We start from the raw sequence: 17,846 nt of genomic DNA on the forward strand, positions 1-17,846 counted from the left end.
TGAGTACTTTGCATCTTTGTGGCATAGTGGGATGAAGCGGCTCGGGCTAACTTTACATGACCGCGTTCATGAGATTTGCTCCACGCTCGACATGCAACTTGTATTGCATAAGTGGCTTTGCGGGTGTCTCGTCTCTCCTACTATAGTGAAGATTCAATTTACTCTTCTATTGACAACACTAGTATCACCGTTGTGGTTCATGTTCGTAGGTAGATTAGATCTCTCTCGAAAACCCTAAACCACGTAAAATATGCAAACCAAATTAGAGACGTCTAACTTGTTTTTGCAGGGTTTGGTGATGTGATATGGCCATAATGTGATGATGAATATGTATGAGATGATCATTATTGTATTGTGGCAACCGGCGGAGAGCCTTATGGTTGTCTTTAAATTTCATGTTGAGTAGTATTTCAAAGTAGTTGTAATAGTTGCTACATGAGGTGAACAACCATGAAGACGGCATCATGGACCTTGACGCTACGCCGACGATGATGGAAATCATGCCCGAAGATGATGGAGATCATGTCCGTGCTTTGGAGATGAAGATCGAAGGCACAAAATATAAAGGGCCATATCATATCACATATGAATTGCATGTGATGTTAATCCTTTATGCATCTTATTTTGCTTAGATCGCGACGGTAGCATTATAAGATGATCCCTCACATTAATATCAAGATAATAAAGTGTTCTCCCCTCGTATGCACCGTTGCCAAGGTTCGTCGTTTTGAAGCATCTCGTGATGATCGGATGTGATAGACTCAACGTTCATATACAACGGGTGTAAGCCATGTTGCACACGCGGAATACTTGGGTTTGCTTGACGAGCCTAGCATGTACAGACATGGCCTCGGGACAACAGAAACCGAAAGGTTGAACACGAGTCATATGGATGATATGATCAACATGTTGATGTTCACCATTGAAGCTACATCATCTCACGTGATGATCGGTTTTGATGTAGTGGATTTGGATCGTGTACCACTTAACAACTATGGGGATGTTGTATTAAGTGGGAGTTCATTAGTAATTAGATTAAAAACATGAACTAATTATCATAAACTTAGTCTGAGTAGTATTTTGAATTAATTTTGTAGTTTTGGCATCCGTTTACTACTATGCGCTAGTCTTGTAATTGAGATAGAAATACTCGTTAAAATCGACAAGAAACTTTACGGATTGGTACCGTATTGTTAAGAATCAAGAATTGATTAAGTCCTATTGCAAACTTTTAGTAAACCTCACATTGTTGATTCAAAGAGCTATGGTTTCAATTAGTACCCAAAGTTATCTTGTCTCCGTGAAACTTGAAGTTCAAATCTGTTTGAAAAGTAAGGAGCTGAAAATTTAGTTTTCAGAAATAATCAAGGTATGAGATATATGTGATATCTAAGACCTTATTGCAAGATGATAGAATATAAATTTGGTGAGACTACATAAACTCATAAGTCTTATGGGAATGTATGAAGGTTGAAGACGCTAGGCGTCACAATCCTCCAACTATTGGGGCACTAATAATATTCGCATATCCATGAAGTTATCATCCTTAGTATGCACCGTTGCTAAGACTCGTCGTTTCGAAGCATCACGTGATGATCGGGTGTGATAGATTCTACGTGTGCATACAACGGGTGCAAGCCAGATTTGTACATGCGAATACTAAGGTTAAACTTTATGAGCCTAGCATGTACAGACATGGTCTCAAAAAGTTGTCATGAATTGATGGATAAAATTATGAGTGAAATTGTTCATCATAGTTACTAATAAGTGAAATCTAGAACACTTGTCATATGATGATCAACTTCAAAGTAAGAACCTCAAGGTTATTGGTATTTGACCAACAAACCTAGAAGTTATTGATGTTGAAGTGTTTTTCTGAATAATGAGGAAAGCTAAAAGAGAAACTGCAAAAGATATTCGGCGAGAAGAAAAGAAAAGACTAGAAAGTCTAGCTCGTGTGTATATCAATGATATACATGTTATGGATGTATTCCTCGTTTGGTCACACAATGAAATTCTTGGGTATTTGTACCATATTGGTTGGTATGAAATGTCATACAAAACAATGCAATACAAGAATACAATGGCCTAAGTGACTGACAAGGAATATGATAGGAATGCACTTCTGGAACAAAAATAAAGTGTTATTATGTTCGTCGTTGGCATCCTATCTAGCCCTTAGAATTTATAATAAAGAACTTAATAATTGTTATTTTGCTCTGGTCAAATGAAAACAATGAGTTGTTCAAATTATGACATTACTCCATATACGATGGATAAGTTATTATAAATCTTAATGGTGAAACACACACACATAATACTGACGCTAAAATGCCATAAGGCAAATGATTTGAATTCCACTTATTTGTGGAACCGCCATTTAGGTCATATTGGAAAGAAACGCATGAAGAAACTCCATGCAAATGGATTATTGGAGTCATTTGATTTTTGAATCATTTGGCGCTTGCAAATCTTTTCAAAAGAGAATGACTAAAATACCGTTCATAGGCCAAGAGTTGAACGGGCAACTAACTTAGTGAAAAACATACATGATGATGTATGTGGTTCACTGGGCATAGTTGTGTGCGGGAGATTCTTCTACTTCATGAAAACTTTCAAACAATGAATTGAGTATATGTGGATATATTCGATAAGGAAGAAATTTGAAACATTTGAATAGATTCAAATAAATTTCAGCATGAAGTGGAAATCATCGTAATAGAAAAGTCAAATATCTATGATTGGATCATGGGGGAAATATTTGAATTATGAGTTTTAGCGAACATCTAAGAGAGTTATGAAATTATTCTACAACTCACATTTCTTGGAGTATCATAATGATGATGGAGTATCCGAGAGATGTATCCAAACCTTGTTGGATTAATGATGAGATAAAATATTGATGCCATTATATTTTTGTGGATTATGCTTTAGAGACTACCGCTTTCACACTGAATAGAGCATCATCATGATCCGTTGAAATGACACCATACGAGTTATGGCATGGGTATGAACCCTAATAGTCCTTTCTTAAATTTTGGAATGCATAGCATAAAGTAAATAAGTTTACAACCAAAATCGGATGAATGTCTTTGTTGGTTATCCCACAGAATTGATTGGGAATTCTTTCCACTATGGAGACAAAGACAAAAGTGTTTGTCAATGTTTCTTACTCATTTCCAAGAAATTGTTTTCTAGCGAAGTATTTGAGTGGGAGGACAATAGAACTTGATAAGGTTTATGAACTTGAGTATAATGATCAGAGTAGCGCAGCATTGGAATTGGTTCCGGAAGCGGCCACAACGATCATGACTCCCATGACTACAAAGTGTTTTAGCCATGGAGATCGAAGTACATATTGAACCTTGTAGGTATGGTTTACTTTGTGATCAAATAAATGATTTGTGGACAAAGGATTGATTTTGAACAATGATAAACCAACTACAAACAAAGAAGTTATGATGGGCCCTGACTCCGTTAAAATGGCTATACGCCATAAAATCCAAGATAGATGAATACTTTTTGAAAGTAAATGGATCTATAAAATTGATGGACTTGGATGAAATATCCTCGAAGAAGCTTGACTTGTCGAAAAATTGTTTACGACAAAGTTCAAAGAGTTGACTACGATAAGATTATATCTTCCGTAGCAATGCTTATAGTCTATATGGATTATTCTAGTAATCACTACATATTTCTTTTATGAAATATGCTAGTAGGATGGCAAAATACATTACTTATCAGAAGTATGTATTAAAGGTGTATACAAGATACAACCAAGAGTTTTGCTGGTCCGTGGAATACTAGATAGGTATACGAACTTCAATTGGATGAAGTAAGTATCGCGGAGTTGGAATCTTCACCAGATGAAATAGTCAAAGAGTTTTTGATTTCATCAGAGACGATGAAGAGGCTTGCATTTGCAAAAAATTAAGTGGGAGCGCTGAGACATATTTATAATACTTATGTAGATGATATATAGTTGGTTATAAATAATGTAATTATATACTTGATTAAAAGGTTTCATTGAGAAATTAACTTCAATGAAAAGATAATGACTGAAACAAATTTAGTGTCAAGATCTATGAAGATAGATTGAAACACAAAATAAGTTTAAGTCAAAGTACATAGAATGGATATTGAAATAGTTCAATATAGAAATATTAAGAAGATGTTCTTGTCATGTAAAGTTTTAACAAGACTTGAGTGTATCCGACACTCAAAGAGTAAAAACACATGAGTGATTATAGATCACGAATAATATGTACACAATCAGATATCATGTGCTATAAAGTGTTATGAGCATTTACCAGAATGATTCATATGATGATCATTGGACGACAGTAAGAATATCCTTGAGTACTTTAGAAGAACTAAGGATATATAAATATATTTTTGTATGAAGAAATGACAAACAAATCGCTGTAAGGTGTTACATCAATATTGTTTTTGTCACATATAAAATATAATTTCAATCTCAATATAGACTAAGTGTTGTTTAAAAGGTAGCACAATGAGCTAGAAGTTGTCTATGCTAGATTTAGAAGAGTTCTAAATATTGTGATGGATTCTACAAAAGAAGGCAGAGTATGTCATTGTTTTGACAATGACAAAGGATGTTAAGTCAAGAGGTTCTTTGAGAACTTGGTATAGTTCCGACAGAGTCAGAACTTTGAAGCTATATTGTGTGTGACAATATTAGTGACATATTTCAGACCGCGGAATTAAGGTTCCACCAGAAGACCAAACATATTTAAATGCCGACTCATTTGGAAATGAGTGATGCGTTGAGACGCAAATGAATTACAAAATACATACGTTTCTGAGCGTGTCAGATCCGTTGACTAAAAACCTCTCCCGTGAGCAATACATGATAAAGCACCATAAGGCCAAGGTGTTATATCTTTACAAATGTAAACTAGATTATTGACTCTAGTGCAAGTGGGAGACTGAAGGAGATATGCCCAAGAGGCAATAATAAAAGTGGTTATTATATATCTTTATGTTTATGATAAATGTTTATATATCATGCTATAATTGTATTAACCGAAACATTAGTACATGTGTGATATGTAGACAAACAAAGAAGTCCCTAGTATGCCTCTTAACTAGCTTGTTGATTAATGGATGATTAGTTTCATAATCATGAACATTGGATGTTATTAATAACAAGGTTATATCATTGTATGAATGATGTAATGGACACACCCAATTAAGCGTAGCATAAGATCTCGTCATTAAGTTATTTGCTATAAAGCTTTCGATACATAGTTACCTAGTCCTTATGACCATGAGATCATGTAAATCACTTATACCGGAAAGGTACTTTGATTACATCAAACGCCACCGCGTAAATGGGTGGTTATAAAGGTGGGATTAAGTATCCGGAAAGTATGAGTTGAGGCATATGGATCAACAGTGGGATTTGTCCATCCCGATGACGGATAGATATACTCTGGGCCCTCTCGGTGGAATGTCGTCTAATGTCTTGCAAGCATATGAATAAGTTCATAAGAGACCACATACCACGGTACGAGTAAAGAGTACTTGTCAGGAGACGAGGTTGAACAAGGTATAGAGTGATACCGATGATCAAACCTCGGACAAGTAAAATATCGTGTGACAAAGGGAATTGGTATCGTATGCGAATGGTTCATTCGATCACTGAAGTCATCGTTGAATATGTGGGAGCCATTATGGATCTCCAGATCCCGCTAGTGGTTATTGGTCGGAGTGAGTACTCAACCATGTCCGCATAGTTCACGAACCGTAGGGTGACACACTTAAAGTTGGATGTTGAAATGGTAGAACTTGAATATGGAATGGAGTTCGAATATTTGTTCGGAGTCCCGGATGAGATCCCGGACATCACGAGGAGTTCCGGAATGGTCCGGAGAATAAGATTCATATATAGGAAGTCATATTCCAAGTTTGGAAATGATCCGGTGCATTTATGGCAGGTTCTAGAAGGTTCTAGAAAAATCCGGAAGAAATCACCATGGAAAGTAGAGTCCCGGAGGGACTCCACCTTGCATGACCAGCCAACCCTAAAGGGGAGGAGTCCAAGGTGGACTCCCCTAGGGTGGCCGGCCAACCCACCTCAAGGAAAGGTGGGAATCCCACCTTGGGTGGGACTCCTCCTTGAGTAGGTTTCCCACATATGGGAGGTTTTAGTGTTGGGGTCTTATTCGAAGACTTGGACTAGAACTCTTGGGGCTTCCACCTATATAATGAGGGGCATAGAGAGGGGGCTGACCACTTCAAGCCTCAGCCTTGGCCGCACCCCTTAGAGGGCCGGCGCCCAACCCCCTCTCTCCCCAAACCCTAGCGGTCTCTCTCCTCCACCACATCCCGCACGCTTAAGCGAAGCTCCGCCGGATTTCTCCACCACCACCGACACCACGCCGTCGTGCTGTCGGATTCAAGAGGAGCTACTACTTCCGCTGCCCGCTGGAACGGGGAGGTGGACGTCGTCTTCATCAACAACCGAACGTGTGACCGAGTACGGAGGTGCTGCCTGTTCGTGGCGCCGGAAGCGATCGTGATCAAGATCTTCTACGCGCTTGCAAGCGGCAAGTGATCGTCTACCGCAGCAATAAGAGCCTACTCTTATAGGCTTTGGAATCTCTTCAAGGGTTAGTCTTGATCATCCCCTCGTTGCTACCGTCTTCTAGATTGCATATTGGCTTGGATTGCGTGTTCGCGATAGGAAAATTTTTGTTTTCTATGCAACGTTATCCTACAGATCTTGCTGATAGCGAATCTGCATGGGAATTAGGGAAAGTGGCAGATTTTGAACATGCAATATGGACTTATAAAACGATATTTTTCACCCAAATTTGGAACAAAAGGAGCACTACTTGTAGGGGATAACTGCAACTTTAGCATCCCAACCAGAATATCATTAATTTGTTGACATTGCTCCTGCATCCCTTCAACACCATTTTTCGTGTTATTTTCATCTTGCCCGTTATTGTTCAAATTTGCATCTTCCTCCGCCCCTTAGCATCCATATCCATCTCATTGCCACCATCAATATTGCCTGAGGTTTTTGAGGCAATTTCTCAGATGGAACTAAATAAAGCTCCTGGACCAGATGGGTTCCCCGCTGAGTTTTATCAAAAAATTTGGGATGTTATAAAAGTTGATCTGATGGCTTTGTTTTCACAGTTTAGCAAAGGGGATTTTCGCCTTTACAAACTAAATTTTGGGGTTATTACACTACTACCCAAAAAAATAGAATGCGGTCCAAATACAACAATACAGACCTATTTGTTTACTAAATGTGTGTTTCAAGATATTCACTAAGGTTGGTACGAATCGCATCTCGGGGATTGCTCCAAGAGTTATAAAGCCAACCCAGTCTGCTTTCATGCCAGGTAGAAATATTTTGGAAGGGGCAGTCATACTAAGAAAATGGATGGGATGTTATTTAAAATCGACTTCGAGAAAGCATATGATAAGGTGAAATGGCCATTTCTACAACAAACCTTGCGACTGAATGGCTTTGCTCCAGAATGGGGTAGATTAGTGCAACAGTTTGTGCAAGCAGGTAGTGTTAGGGTGAAGGTGAATGAGGATATTGGTCATTATTTTCAGACAAAAAAAAAGGGCTACGGCAAGGGGACCCTTTGTCTCCCATGTTGTTTAATATTGTAATGGATATGCTTGCCATCTTAATTGAACGTGCAAACGAGGATGGTCAGGTTGGAGGGTTAATCCCACATTTAGTTGATGGAGGACTCTCTATATTACAGTACGCTGATAATACTATCCTTTTTTTTGGATCATGACCTCAGCAAAGCGGTTAATATGAAATTAATTTTATGCCTCTTTGAAGAGTTATCAGTGTTGAATATATAAGCAAATATCCATATGAAATAATCCGAATAAGTAATTGATAATTCATGACTATGTAAACAAATAAACTAAACGTGCAGTCTAGTAAGATAGATGAACAGATCACATCTAAAGTAGAAAAACCGATCGCATCTACCGCATATACTAGAAGAAGAAACTCTAATAGAAACTGAAAGAGAAACGACAAGATCACATACTTCACAACAGCGTCGTTGTCGCCCATGTTGAGGTTGTCGAAGAAGTCGCTGAGGTCCGGGAAGAAGTTGTCGGTGTGGAGGAACTCGTCGTCCGATGACGACGTCGTGATGCCAGTAGTCGCGCCTGAGCGCTCCCCAAAAACCTGATTGCCCCTCACCCGTACAGTGTTCACGAGAGGCGGGGTTCCGGAGGCCTCATCGTCCCGGCAGTCGGTGCACGCCGACGGACGGGATGAGGAAGACGAAGGCGGCGGCGCAATGAACTGGAAACAGGTAGTCGCATATGTGTCGCGTACAGGCTAGGGTTCTCGTCCGCGCTTATATAGTGTGGTTCGGGAAGGTCGTGGGGCGCAGCCGACGTCCGAGTCGACACAGCCACGATCCAGAAAAACCGGAAGGCAAAACGGCTGAGTAACGCGTCCGTTAATGACTCAAAATTGATTACACAATTAATTTCCCAAACAGCAAAAAGATAAGCTCGGCTCGGCGAGATTTCCGCAACCCGCGGCGCGTCGCGTCGCGTCGTGACGTGTCGTGGCGAGGCGGGCGGCGGAGGAGGAGGAGTGCGCGAGGGCTCTCTCTCTTCTCACTCACTTACTAGGACTAGAACAGCCCACCTTATATACCACTCCAACTCTCTCCCAACTAGCAATGTGGGACTAAACTTAAGCCCCCACTAGTGCTGCCACTGATTATTGGAATGGGCCATGTGAGTTTCAGAATTTGATAATGGGCCATGGGCCAAAGGCCAAATGCTCACAAATTCCAGCAATCCCCCACAAACTCTCATTGGCACATCTCATCAATAAGTTTCCAGAACATTGTTTCATATACCGGTATGTCGTGGAGACTGTTAAGTTGAACTTCCACTTAAAGCTTCATATTACACTAGATTGCAACTTGGATAGTGGACTATGCCTTGAACTACAAGTTTTCTGCGCACTAGCTTCATACAAAGCCTAGACCGATACTAGGCTGCCGCGAGGCTTCCTCGCGGTTTGGAGCTTATACGTCATACTCCGGGGCCTTTCATGAGTTTAGTAGAGAGCACCCAACTCTCATAGATTGCGACGTTTAACAATCGGACTCATATAGGTGTGTTCTTCAAAAGATGTTCTGCAGGACAACATCTCTCGCTAAAATAAGCCACTTAGAACACATTAAGATAATTATCAACCTGCCATGCAGATTAGGAGAGTATTGCATCTTACGGAGTGGTAAAATTGCTATAGGAATATATACTCTCCTCCCAGCTGACCAACAGCTTGTCTCCCAGTTCTAATTCACGGGATCTCCGATCACATAGAGTGGGTTACCACCGTGGGCAGCTCATAGTGCGGGTCTCATACCCATCTCCCTCGATGCATTTTCTATCACATTTCGTGATAGTCCCTTTGTGAAGGGGTCTGCACGAGTTTCTAGACGTATGGATATAATCCAACGCTATAACTCCGGAGTTTCTCATTTTCCTGACAGTTTTTAGTCTCCTCTTCACATGCCTTGATGACTTCATATTATCCTTAGAACTGTTTACTTTGATGATCACAGTTTGATTATCACAGTTCATAGGAATAGCGGGTATAGGTTTCTCAACCACAGGTAAGTCCATCAAAAGCTCACGAAGCCACTCTGCTTCAACAGTGGCTATGTCTAATGCTGTGAGTTCTGCTTCCATAGTTGACCTCGTAATGATGGTCTGCTTGCAAGACTTCCAGGAAACAGCGCCACCTCCAAGTGTAAACAAATAACCACTTGTGGCCTTAGTCTCATCAGCATCAGATATCCAATTTGCATCACTATAACCCTCAAGTACCCTTGGATACCCAGTATAGTGAATGCCATAACTCGCAGTGCCTTTCAAATAGCGCAAAACTCTCTCAAGAGCATGCCAATGAACATCTCCAGGTCTAGACACAAAACGGCTGAGTTTACTTACAGCAAAGGAGATGTCAGGCCTAGTGGCGCTGGCTAAATACATAAGCGAGCCAATGATTCGCGAATATCGCAATTGATCTCTAGCAATTCTTTTATTCTTTCGAATTATCACACTAGGATCATAAGGCGTTGGAGAAGATTTGCAGTCGCTATACCCGAAGCGACTCGGGATCTTTTCCACATAGTGGGACCGAAGCAATGTAATCCCACCATCGTCATCCTTCGGCAGCCTTGATGTTTAAGATCACATCAGCTACTCCCAAGTCCTTCATCTCAAAACAACGAGATAGGAACTCCTTGACCTCCTTAATCACAGTAAGGCTGGTCCCGAATATCAATATGTCATCGACATAGAGACAAAGAATAACTCCCTCGCCCCCACCATGGCGATAGTATACACACTTGTCAGCTTCGTTTACAACAAAGCCTTCCGCGGTTAAAATTCTTTCAAACTTCTCATGCCACTGCTTAGGTGCTTGCTTAAGCCCATACAAAGACTTCAGTAATTTACACACCTTTCCTTCTTGACCATCTACTACAAATCCATCAGGCTGCTCCATATAAATTTCCTCTTCAAGCTCTCCATTTAGGAAAGATGTCTTAACGTCCATTTCATGAACGAGAAGACCATGCGAGGCAGCCAAGAAAAGTAGTACTCGAATAGTGATCAATCGAGCTACATATGAGTATGTATCAAAGAATTATTCGCCTTCTTTCTGAGCATAACCCTTGGCCCCAAGTCGTGCCTTGTACTTTTCAATAGTACCATCGGGCCTAAGCTTTTTCTTGAACACCCACTTGCATCCTACAGGTTTGCACCCATAAAGACGATCAGTAACCTCCCAAGTTCCATTAGCTAAGATGGAATCCATCTCGCTACGGACAGCCTTCCTTCCGAGTAGTCGAGCATCCTCGGACGCATAGGCTTCGAAATAGAAGTGGGAGTATCATCCACGAGGTACACAATGAAATCATGTCCAAAAGACTTTGCAGTCCTCTGTCTCTTGCTCCTTCGGGAACTTCATTGTCATCCTCCACGGGATTATCAAAGTGTTCTATAGCCATGGTAGGTTCGGGAAATAATTCTCGAGTAGATGAACTGGACATCTCCTGAATTGATGAGTTAGACGTTTCTTTCATAGGAAAGATGTCCTCAAAGAAAGTCGCATCATTCGACTCCATAATTGTACCAACATGCATGTCGGATACCTCAGATTTTACTATCAAAAATCTGTAGCCAATGCTATGAAATGCATATCCCAGAAGAACACAGTCCACGGTTTTTGGTCCAAGCTTGCGCTTCTTGGGTATTGGCACATTTACTTTCGCCATACATCCCCAAGTTCGTAGGTAAGAGAGTTTCAACCTTTTCCTTTCCTATTCCTCAAACGGGGTAATGGTTTTGTTCTTTGTGGGGACACGGTTTAGGACATGACATGCGATCAATATCGCCTCCCCCACCATGCCTTGGATAGACCCGATGTATCTAACATGGCGTTAACCAAATCAGTTAGAGTACGGTTCTTTCTTTCGGCCACCCCATTTGACTGAGGTGAGTAGGGAGGCGTCCTCTCATGGATAATACCATGTTCCGCACAAAAAGAATCAAACTCGTTGGAAAAATACTCTCCACCACGATCAGACCTTAGCCGCTTGATCTTTCGATCAAGTTGGTTTTCTGCTTCAGCTTTAAAGATTTTGAAGTAATTAAGAGCTTCATCTTTAGATTTCAGGAGGTACACATAACAATATCGAGTAGAGTCATCAATTAAAGTCATGAAGTATCTTTTTCCTCCTTTTGTCAATTCGCCATTCATTTCACAAAGATCCGAATGTATAAGCTCCAGCGGTGCCAAGTCTCTTGCCTCCGCAGTCTTGTGAGACTTACGTGGTTGTTTTGCTTGCACACATACTTGGCACTTGGATTTCTTGACAATAGCAAATTTCGGAATTATATTCATATTCGCTAGCCGCGTCATGCACCCAAAATTAATATGACAAAGTCGTGAATGCCAAATATCGGACTCACTATCATTGCAAACATGATTAATAATTTGAGTACATATGTCTGACAGAGATAAGCGGAACAAGCCTCCGCACACATAATCCTTTCCAACAAATTGTCCACACTTGGAAATTACAACTTTATTGGACTCAAAGACCAACTTAAAACCATCTCGACATAAAAGCGATCCGCTAACGAGATTCTTATTAATGGAGGGAACGTGCCGCACATTCTTCAGCCTGGATGGTCTTTCCCGAAGTAAACTTCAGATCCACCGTACCAACACCACGAACGGAAGCACGTGAGCCGTTTCCCATCGAGCACGGAGGAAGTCCTTGCAACCTCGATAAGAAGAAAACATAGACACATCGGAACATACATGTGTATTGGCTCCGGTGTCTATCCACCAATCAGGAGAATTACATACTGAAAGGACAGGAGGGGAAATACCGTACCCAACGTCCTTCATCTCAGTATCAACGCCAATAACAACATTTGCGGACTTGCCGCTGTTCCCACGCCGATCATGGCGTTCTGGGCAATCAGGAGCCCAATGTCCAGGAGCGCCACAAACATGGCAGTTCCCTTTCTTCTTATAAGGAGTCTTCCTCTTGAAGTTGGTTGAGTTTGAGGCTTTGTTCTTCTCTTCAAACTTGCCTTTTCCATTGTTCTTATTCTTAGACTTGTGGGATTGGAAGTTTTTCTTCTGTACCACATTGGCACTAGAACCTCCCTCAAAACTACGAGCGCGTGTGTCCTTTGCTCTCGCCTTCTCTTCCACATGAAGCGAGCCAATGAGATCCGAAACGGAAAACTCTTGTCTCTTATGTTTCAGAGAAGTAGCAAAGTTCCTCCATGAAGGAGGAAGCTTGGCAATAATGCCACCGGCCACAAATTTGTCCGGTAAGGTACACTTAAACTGCTCGAGTTCTTTGGCAAGGGACTGAATCTCATGAGCCTGCTCAACCACGGAGCGCTCATCAGTCATCCTGTAGTCATAGTATTGCTCCATGACATACAATTCAGTGCCAGCGTCCGAGACCCCAAACTTGGCCTCGAGCGCATCCCACGCATCTTTGCCATGGTCGAAAGCCATGTACGGGTCAACAATGTTGTCCCCAAGAATGCTGAACAAGGCCGCCTTAAACATGGCGTCGACCTTCTCAAACTTTTCCTGCTCCTCTGCAGAGAGAGGCCCCTCAGGTCTTGCATCTGTGGCGCTAAAACAGCCTAGGTTTGTAAACCATAGAACTGCCTTTGTGCGCCACCTCTTGTAATGCATGCCATCAAAGAGGGGAGGTCGAGTAGCGGCAGCAACGCTGCTTGAATTGATTTGCCTATAATCAGGTTTTTGGATTGTTGAATATATAAGCAAATATCCATATGAAATAATCCGAACAAGTAATTGATAATTCATGACTATGTAAACAAATAAACTAAACGTGCAGTCTAGTAAGATAGATGAACAGATCACATCTAAAGTAGAAAAACCGATCGCATCTACCGCATATACTAGAAGAAGAAACTCTAACGAACCGAAAGAGAAACGACAAGATCACATACTTCACGGCAGCGTCGTTGTCGCCCATGTTGAGGTTGTCGAAGAAGTCGCCGAGGTCCGGGAAGAAATTGTCGGTGTGGAGGAACTCGTCGTCCGATGACGACGTCGTGATGCCGCAGTCGCGCCCGAGCGCTCCCCAAAAACCTGATTGCCCCTCACCCGTACGGGTTCACGAGAGGCGGGGTTCCGGAGGCCTACTCGTCCCGGCAGTCGGTGCACGCCGACGGACGGGATGAGGAAGACGAAGGCGGCGGCGCAATGAACCGGAAACGGTAGTCGCATATGTGTCGCGTACGGGCTAGGGTTCTCGTCCGCGCTTATATAGTGTGGTTCGGGAAGGTCGTGGGCGCAGCCCACGTCCGAGTCGACACAGCCACGATCCAGAAAAACCGGAAGGCAAAACGGCTGAGTAACGCGTCCGTTAATGACTCAAAATTGATTACACAATTAATTTCCCAAACAGCAAAAAGATAAGCTCGGCTCGGCGAGATTCCCGCAACCCGCGGCGCGGCGCGTCGCGTCGCGTCGCGTCGTGGCGTGGCGTGGCGTGGCGAGGCGGGCGGCGGAGGAGGAGGAGTGCGCGAGGGCTCTCTCTCTTCTCACTCACTTACTAGGACTAGAACAGCCCACCTTATATACCACTCCAACTCTCTCCCAACTAGCAATGTGGGACTAAACTTTAGCCCCCACTAGTGCTGCCACTGATTATTGGAATGGGCCATGTGAGTTTCAGAATTTGATAATGGGCCATGGGCCAAAGGCCAAATGCTCACAAATTCCAGCAATCAGGGCTTAAGATTAACTTTCATAAGAGTGAGATTTTTTGTTTTGGAAAGGCAGAGGAGGAAGAAGACCAGTATAAGCAGATCTTTGGATGTGATGCTGGACAACTCCCCTTTAGATACTTGGGTATTTCAATCCATTACAAAAAAAACTAAGGAATTCAGATTGGTATCCGGTAGAAACACGTTTCGAGAGTAAACTAGAATGTTGGAGAGGAAAGTTACTATCCTATGGTGATAGGCTAGTCCTTATTAATTCCGTATTAACTAGCTTACCAATGTTTATGTTGTATTTCCTGCAAATACCTGTTGGGGTAAGGAAATGTTTGGACTTCTACAGATCTAGGTTCTTTTGGCAGTCCGATGAAAACAAAAGAAAGTACCGTCTTACTAAATGGAACATTGTTTGTCGACCCAAAGATCAGGGGCTTAGGTATTGAGGTTCTCGGAATTAAAAACAGATGCTTATTGAGTAAGTGGCTCTTTAAACTTCTTAATGAAGACGGGGTGTGGCAAGAGTTGCTACATAATAAATACCTAAGACAGAAGACGTTATCGGAGGTCCAAGCTAGGCCTACTGACTCCCCTTTCTGGAAAGGATTGATGGGAGTTAAACAAGAATTTTTTTAGGGGTTTTTTCAGAGTGGGTAATGGGATGACTACCCGCTTTTGGGAAGATACCTGGTTAGGAAATACCTCCCTGGCTTTTCAATATCCATCATTGAATAATATTGTACACCATAAGAATGTAACAATTGCACAGGTTTTACATTCCGAAGGGTGTTGAGTGGTAACAAATGGACTTCATGGTTGCAATTATGTGGGAAACTTATGATTGTAAATTTGACCGAAGAGGATGATCGTTTTGTTTGATATTTGACATCTAATGGTTTGTTTACAGTGAATTCGATGTATAAAGATCTTATGTGTGATCACACCCCTTTTCTGAGAAAATATCTCTGGAAGGTTAAAATTCCGCTTAAGATTAAGATTTTCATGTGGTTTTTAAGTAATAAAGTACTGTTAACTAAGGACAATCTAGCTAAATGATATTGGAATGGGTGTACGAAATGTGTTTTCTGTGGGGAACAGGAGACCATTCGGCACCTTTTCATTGAATGTCCCTTAGCAAAGCTCTTATGGCATACAGTCAATTTCACTTATGATTTTCCACCTCTGACTAATATTACTAATATGTTTGGTAATTGGTTAAATGGAGTAGATAGACTATCTAAGGCTTTTATTCGGATTGGGGTTTCTGTTTATGTTGGTCTATTTGGAGGATCAAAAATGATATTATATTAACAAAAAAAATTCTTTTCATTTCTTACAGGTTATCCATATGATCTCCCACTGGGTCCAGCTTTGGGGCCTGCTCTCGCCGGAGGGGCAGCGGGGTGCTATGGTTTCTGGCTGCACACGGCTCCTGGTCGTCGCTCAGGATATCTTGTGCCAGGCTGATTGGCGTCATACTAGAAGACTATGTTGATGTGTAGTCATAGTATGAGTTGTTTTCGATGGTTGATTTTTGTATCAATACTCGGTGATGCGTGAGTTGTAAACGATATAGTACTGAACATTTTTTCTAATAAAAGGTTGAATGCATCATCATGATGCGGAAGCCGGGGTATACCCCCATTTCGAGAAAAAAAATCTGCCCTGGTCCTGCCTCGATTGTGCCTTCAATTAGTGATGCCATTATAAGTGCTTTGCACCGAATGAATGGCGATAAAAGAGTGCTCTGGTGACATGGATGTACAACAACCTCCACAAACTCGATTGCTTTTTTGTTGCTTTTCTGTTTTCTCGGATAAAGGGCAATATACTGTAATCAAACAAAGCACACGACCAAATTTATTGCAGAGTTCAACATCTTTGGTGAAAACACTGATGGCCATCATCAGACGCTGCAACTACACTACGCACTCACAGTAGCTGGCACGTCAAATTAAGCCGCATCTCAGAACTCTAGCCCAGACCCCTTGAACTTGTCCTCCACGAGGTGATCCATTGCTTCTGCCATGTCCTTGCTCATGTGGTTCACCCAGTCACCAACCTTCCCTTTCCTGAAGAGCGACGCGGCCTCGAGGAGAATCTTGCCTCCTGCACGCTCAACGCCGGCACCTGTTTTGTTAACGTCCAGGTTGCGAAGAGAATCGAAGCTGCAGAACCTCACAATCTGCTCGGCGACTCCGCTCTCCTCCTCCTCCTCGGTGAACGGGACTCCGAGAAAGGTGGCGAGCTTCCTTACGACCATGAGCGGGTCAGACACGATCTCCTCGTACCTGAGAAACATCACCTCGTGCGGCCTCGCCAGGCTCTCCTTCCAGTACTCCAGGTAGTGATCCCAGAAAGGGCCGAAGGGGGAGATCCCTTGGCAGAACATGCGAAACGTATCATCGAGGCTGATGGGAGCCCCTGTGCCAATTTTGTTCTCGAAGTGCCACCTTGACACGAACGCGTCCTTTGGCTCCCGGCAGAGGTAGACGACTCTGCAGCCGACGGTGGAGACGGCGGGCGGGAGCAGGGAGAGCGGCAGGTGCGTCGAGAGCAGCCTCGGCGACGGCAGGGCCTCGAGGTTGTCGAGGTCTCCGCCCATGACGCCGATGAAGGGCACGACGCGCTGCGGGTTGCTGGTGAGCAGAGGGGTGTTGTCGAAGGTGAAGCGGGAGCGGGTGGAGACGGTGAAGGCGAGGGACTTGAGCCAGGTGGTGCCGCTCTTGGGGTGCGTGGCGAGGATGATGTCGTCGCGGCGGGGCTTGAACCTGTCCCTGACAAGCATGAACTTGCTTACCGTGTGAGATCTGAGCCAGTAGCTGTTGTAGAGGGTGAGTGGCGTGGACCATCCATCCCATGTCGGAAGATCTTGGCCAGGTTGGTCGATCTCTTTGACCACGGATTGATCTTGTGCCATGCTGCTAGCTAGCTAGCTAGCTGTGAGGCGAAAGAGTTTCTGCTGGATCGACCTATGTGGTTGTTCTTGTTCAGGGGTTTGGGGGTCTCTTATTCTTATATAATTGGGTACAGAGGTATGGCACCTGCCTGAGCGTAGAGAGTGATCCGATGGCTAGCGGAGCCACGCGCCGCTTGCTCTCGACGGCAGCGCAGGCACACCTCATCGACCCCGCCTCGTGGTCTCCGCCTCCTCCTGCCACTAGCAGAAACAAGGGCTTTGATTTTTCGCTCCAAAAATTTTTGCACCGGATTTAGCACGAACCGGTGCTAAAGGGGTCATTAGCACCGGTTCGTACGGTCTGGACGTCCAGGGGGCATTAGCACCGATTCGTGCGGGTTCTGCTCCCCACGCACCTCCACCCCACGTGGATCGCCTTTTTTAACACTGTAAAATAGAAAAGAAAATGATAGAAAATTCAAAAAATAAAATCTTTTGAGATTCCTGTATGTTACGCAACCTACTATTAGGGAAAATTAACAAATTTGAATTTCAATTTTTTTGCAAAAAAAGTTTGAAAAATGGTAAAACCGCATTAACTTTTGCGTACGAC

At 42.8% G+C, this 17,846-nt stretch overlaps 1 protein-coding gene across 1 annotated transcript; it reads right to left on the bottom strand.

Annotated features, from left to right (window-relative positions):
• Positions 1 to 16,293: 16,293 nt before the first annotated feature.
• Positions 16,294 to 17,266, bottom strand: LOC124688796 (cytosolic sulfotransferase 15-like). Its single transcript, XM_047222428.1, has one exon. It carries the CDS (start codon positions 17,252 to 17,254, stop codon positions 16,301 to 16,303), a length of 954 nt encoding a protein of 317 aa, XP_047078384.1. The 5' UTR covers positions 17,255 to 17,266; the 3' UTR covers positions 16,294 to 16,300.
• Positions 17,267 to 17,846: the final 580 nt, after the last annotated feature.

The sequence above is a fragment of the Lolium rigidum genome, chromosome 2, assembly GCF_022539505.1.
Source record: "Lolium rigidum isolate FL_2022 chromosome 2, APGP_CSIRO_Lrig_0.1, whole genome shotgun sequence".
Classification (NCBI taxonomy): Eukaryota; Viridiplantae; Streptophyta; class Magnoliopsida; order Poales; family Poaceae; genus Lolium; species Lolium rigidum.

Coding starts and splice junctions, on each gene's coding strand:
- LOC124688796 (XM_047222428.1), bottom strand. CDS start 17,254: ATGGCACAAGATCAATCCGTGGTCAAAGAGATCGACCAACCTGGCCAA.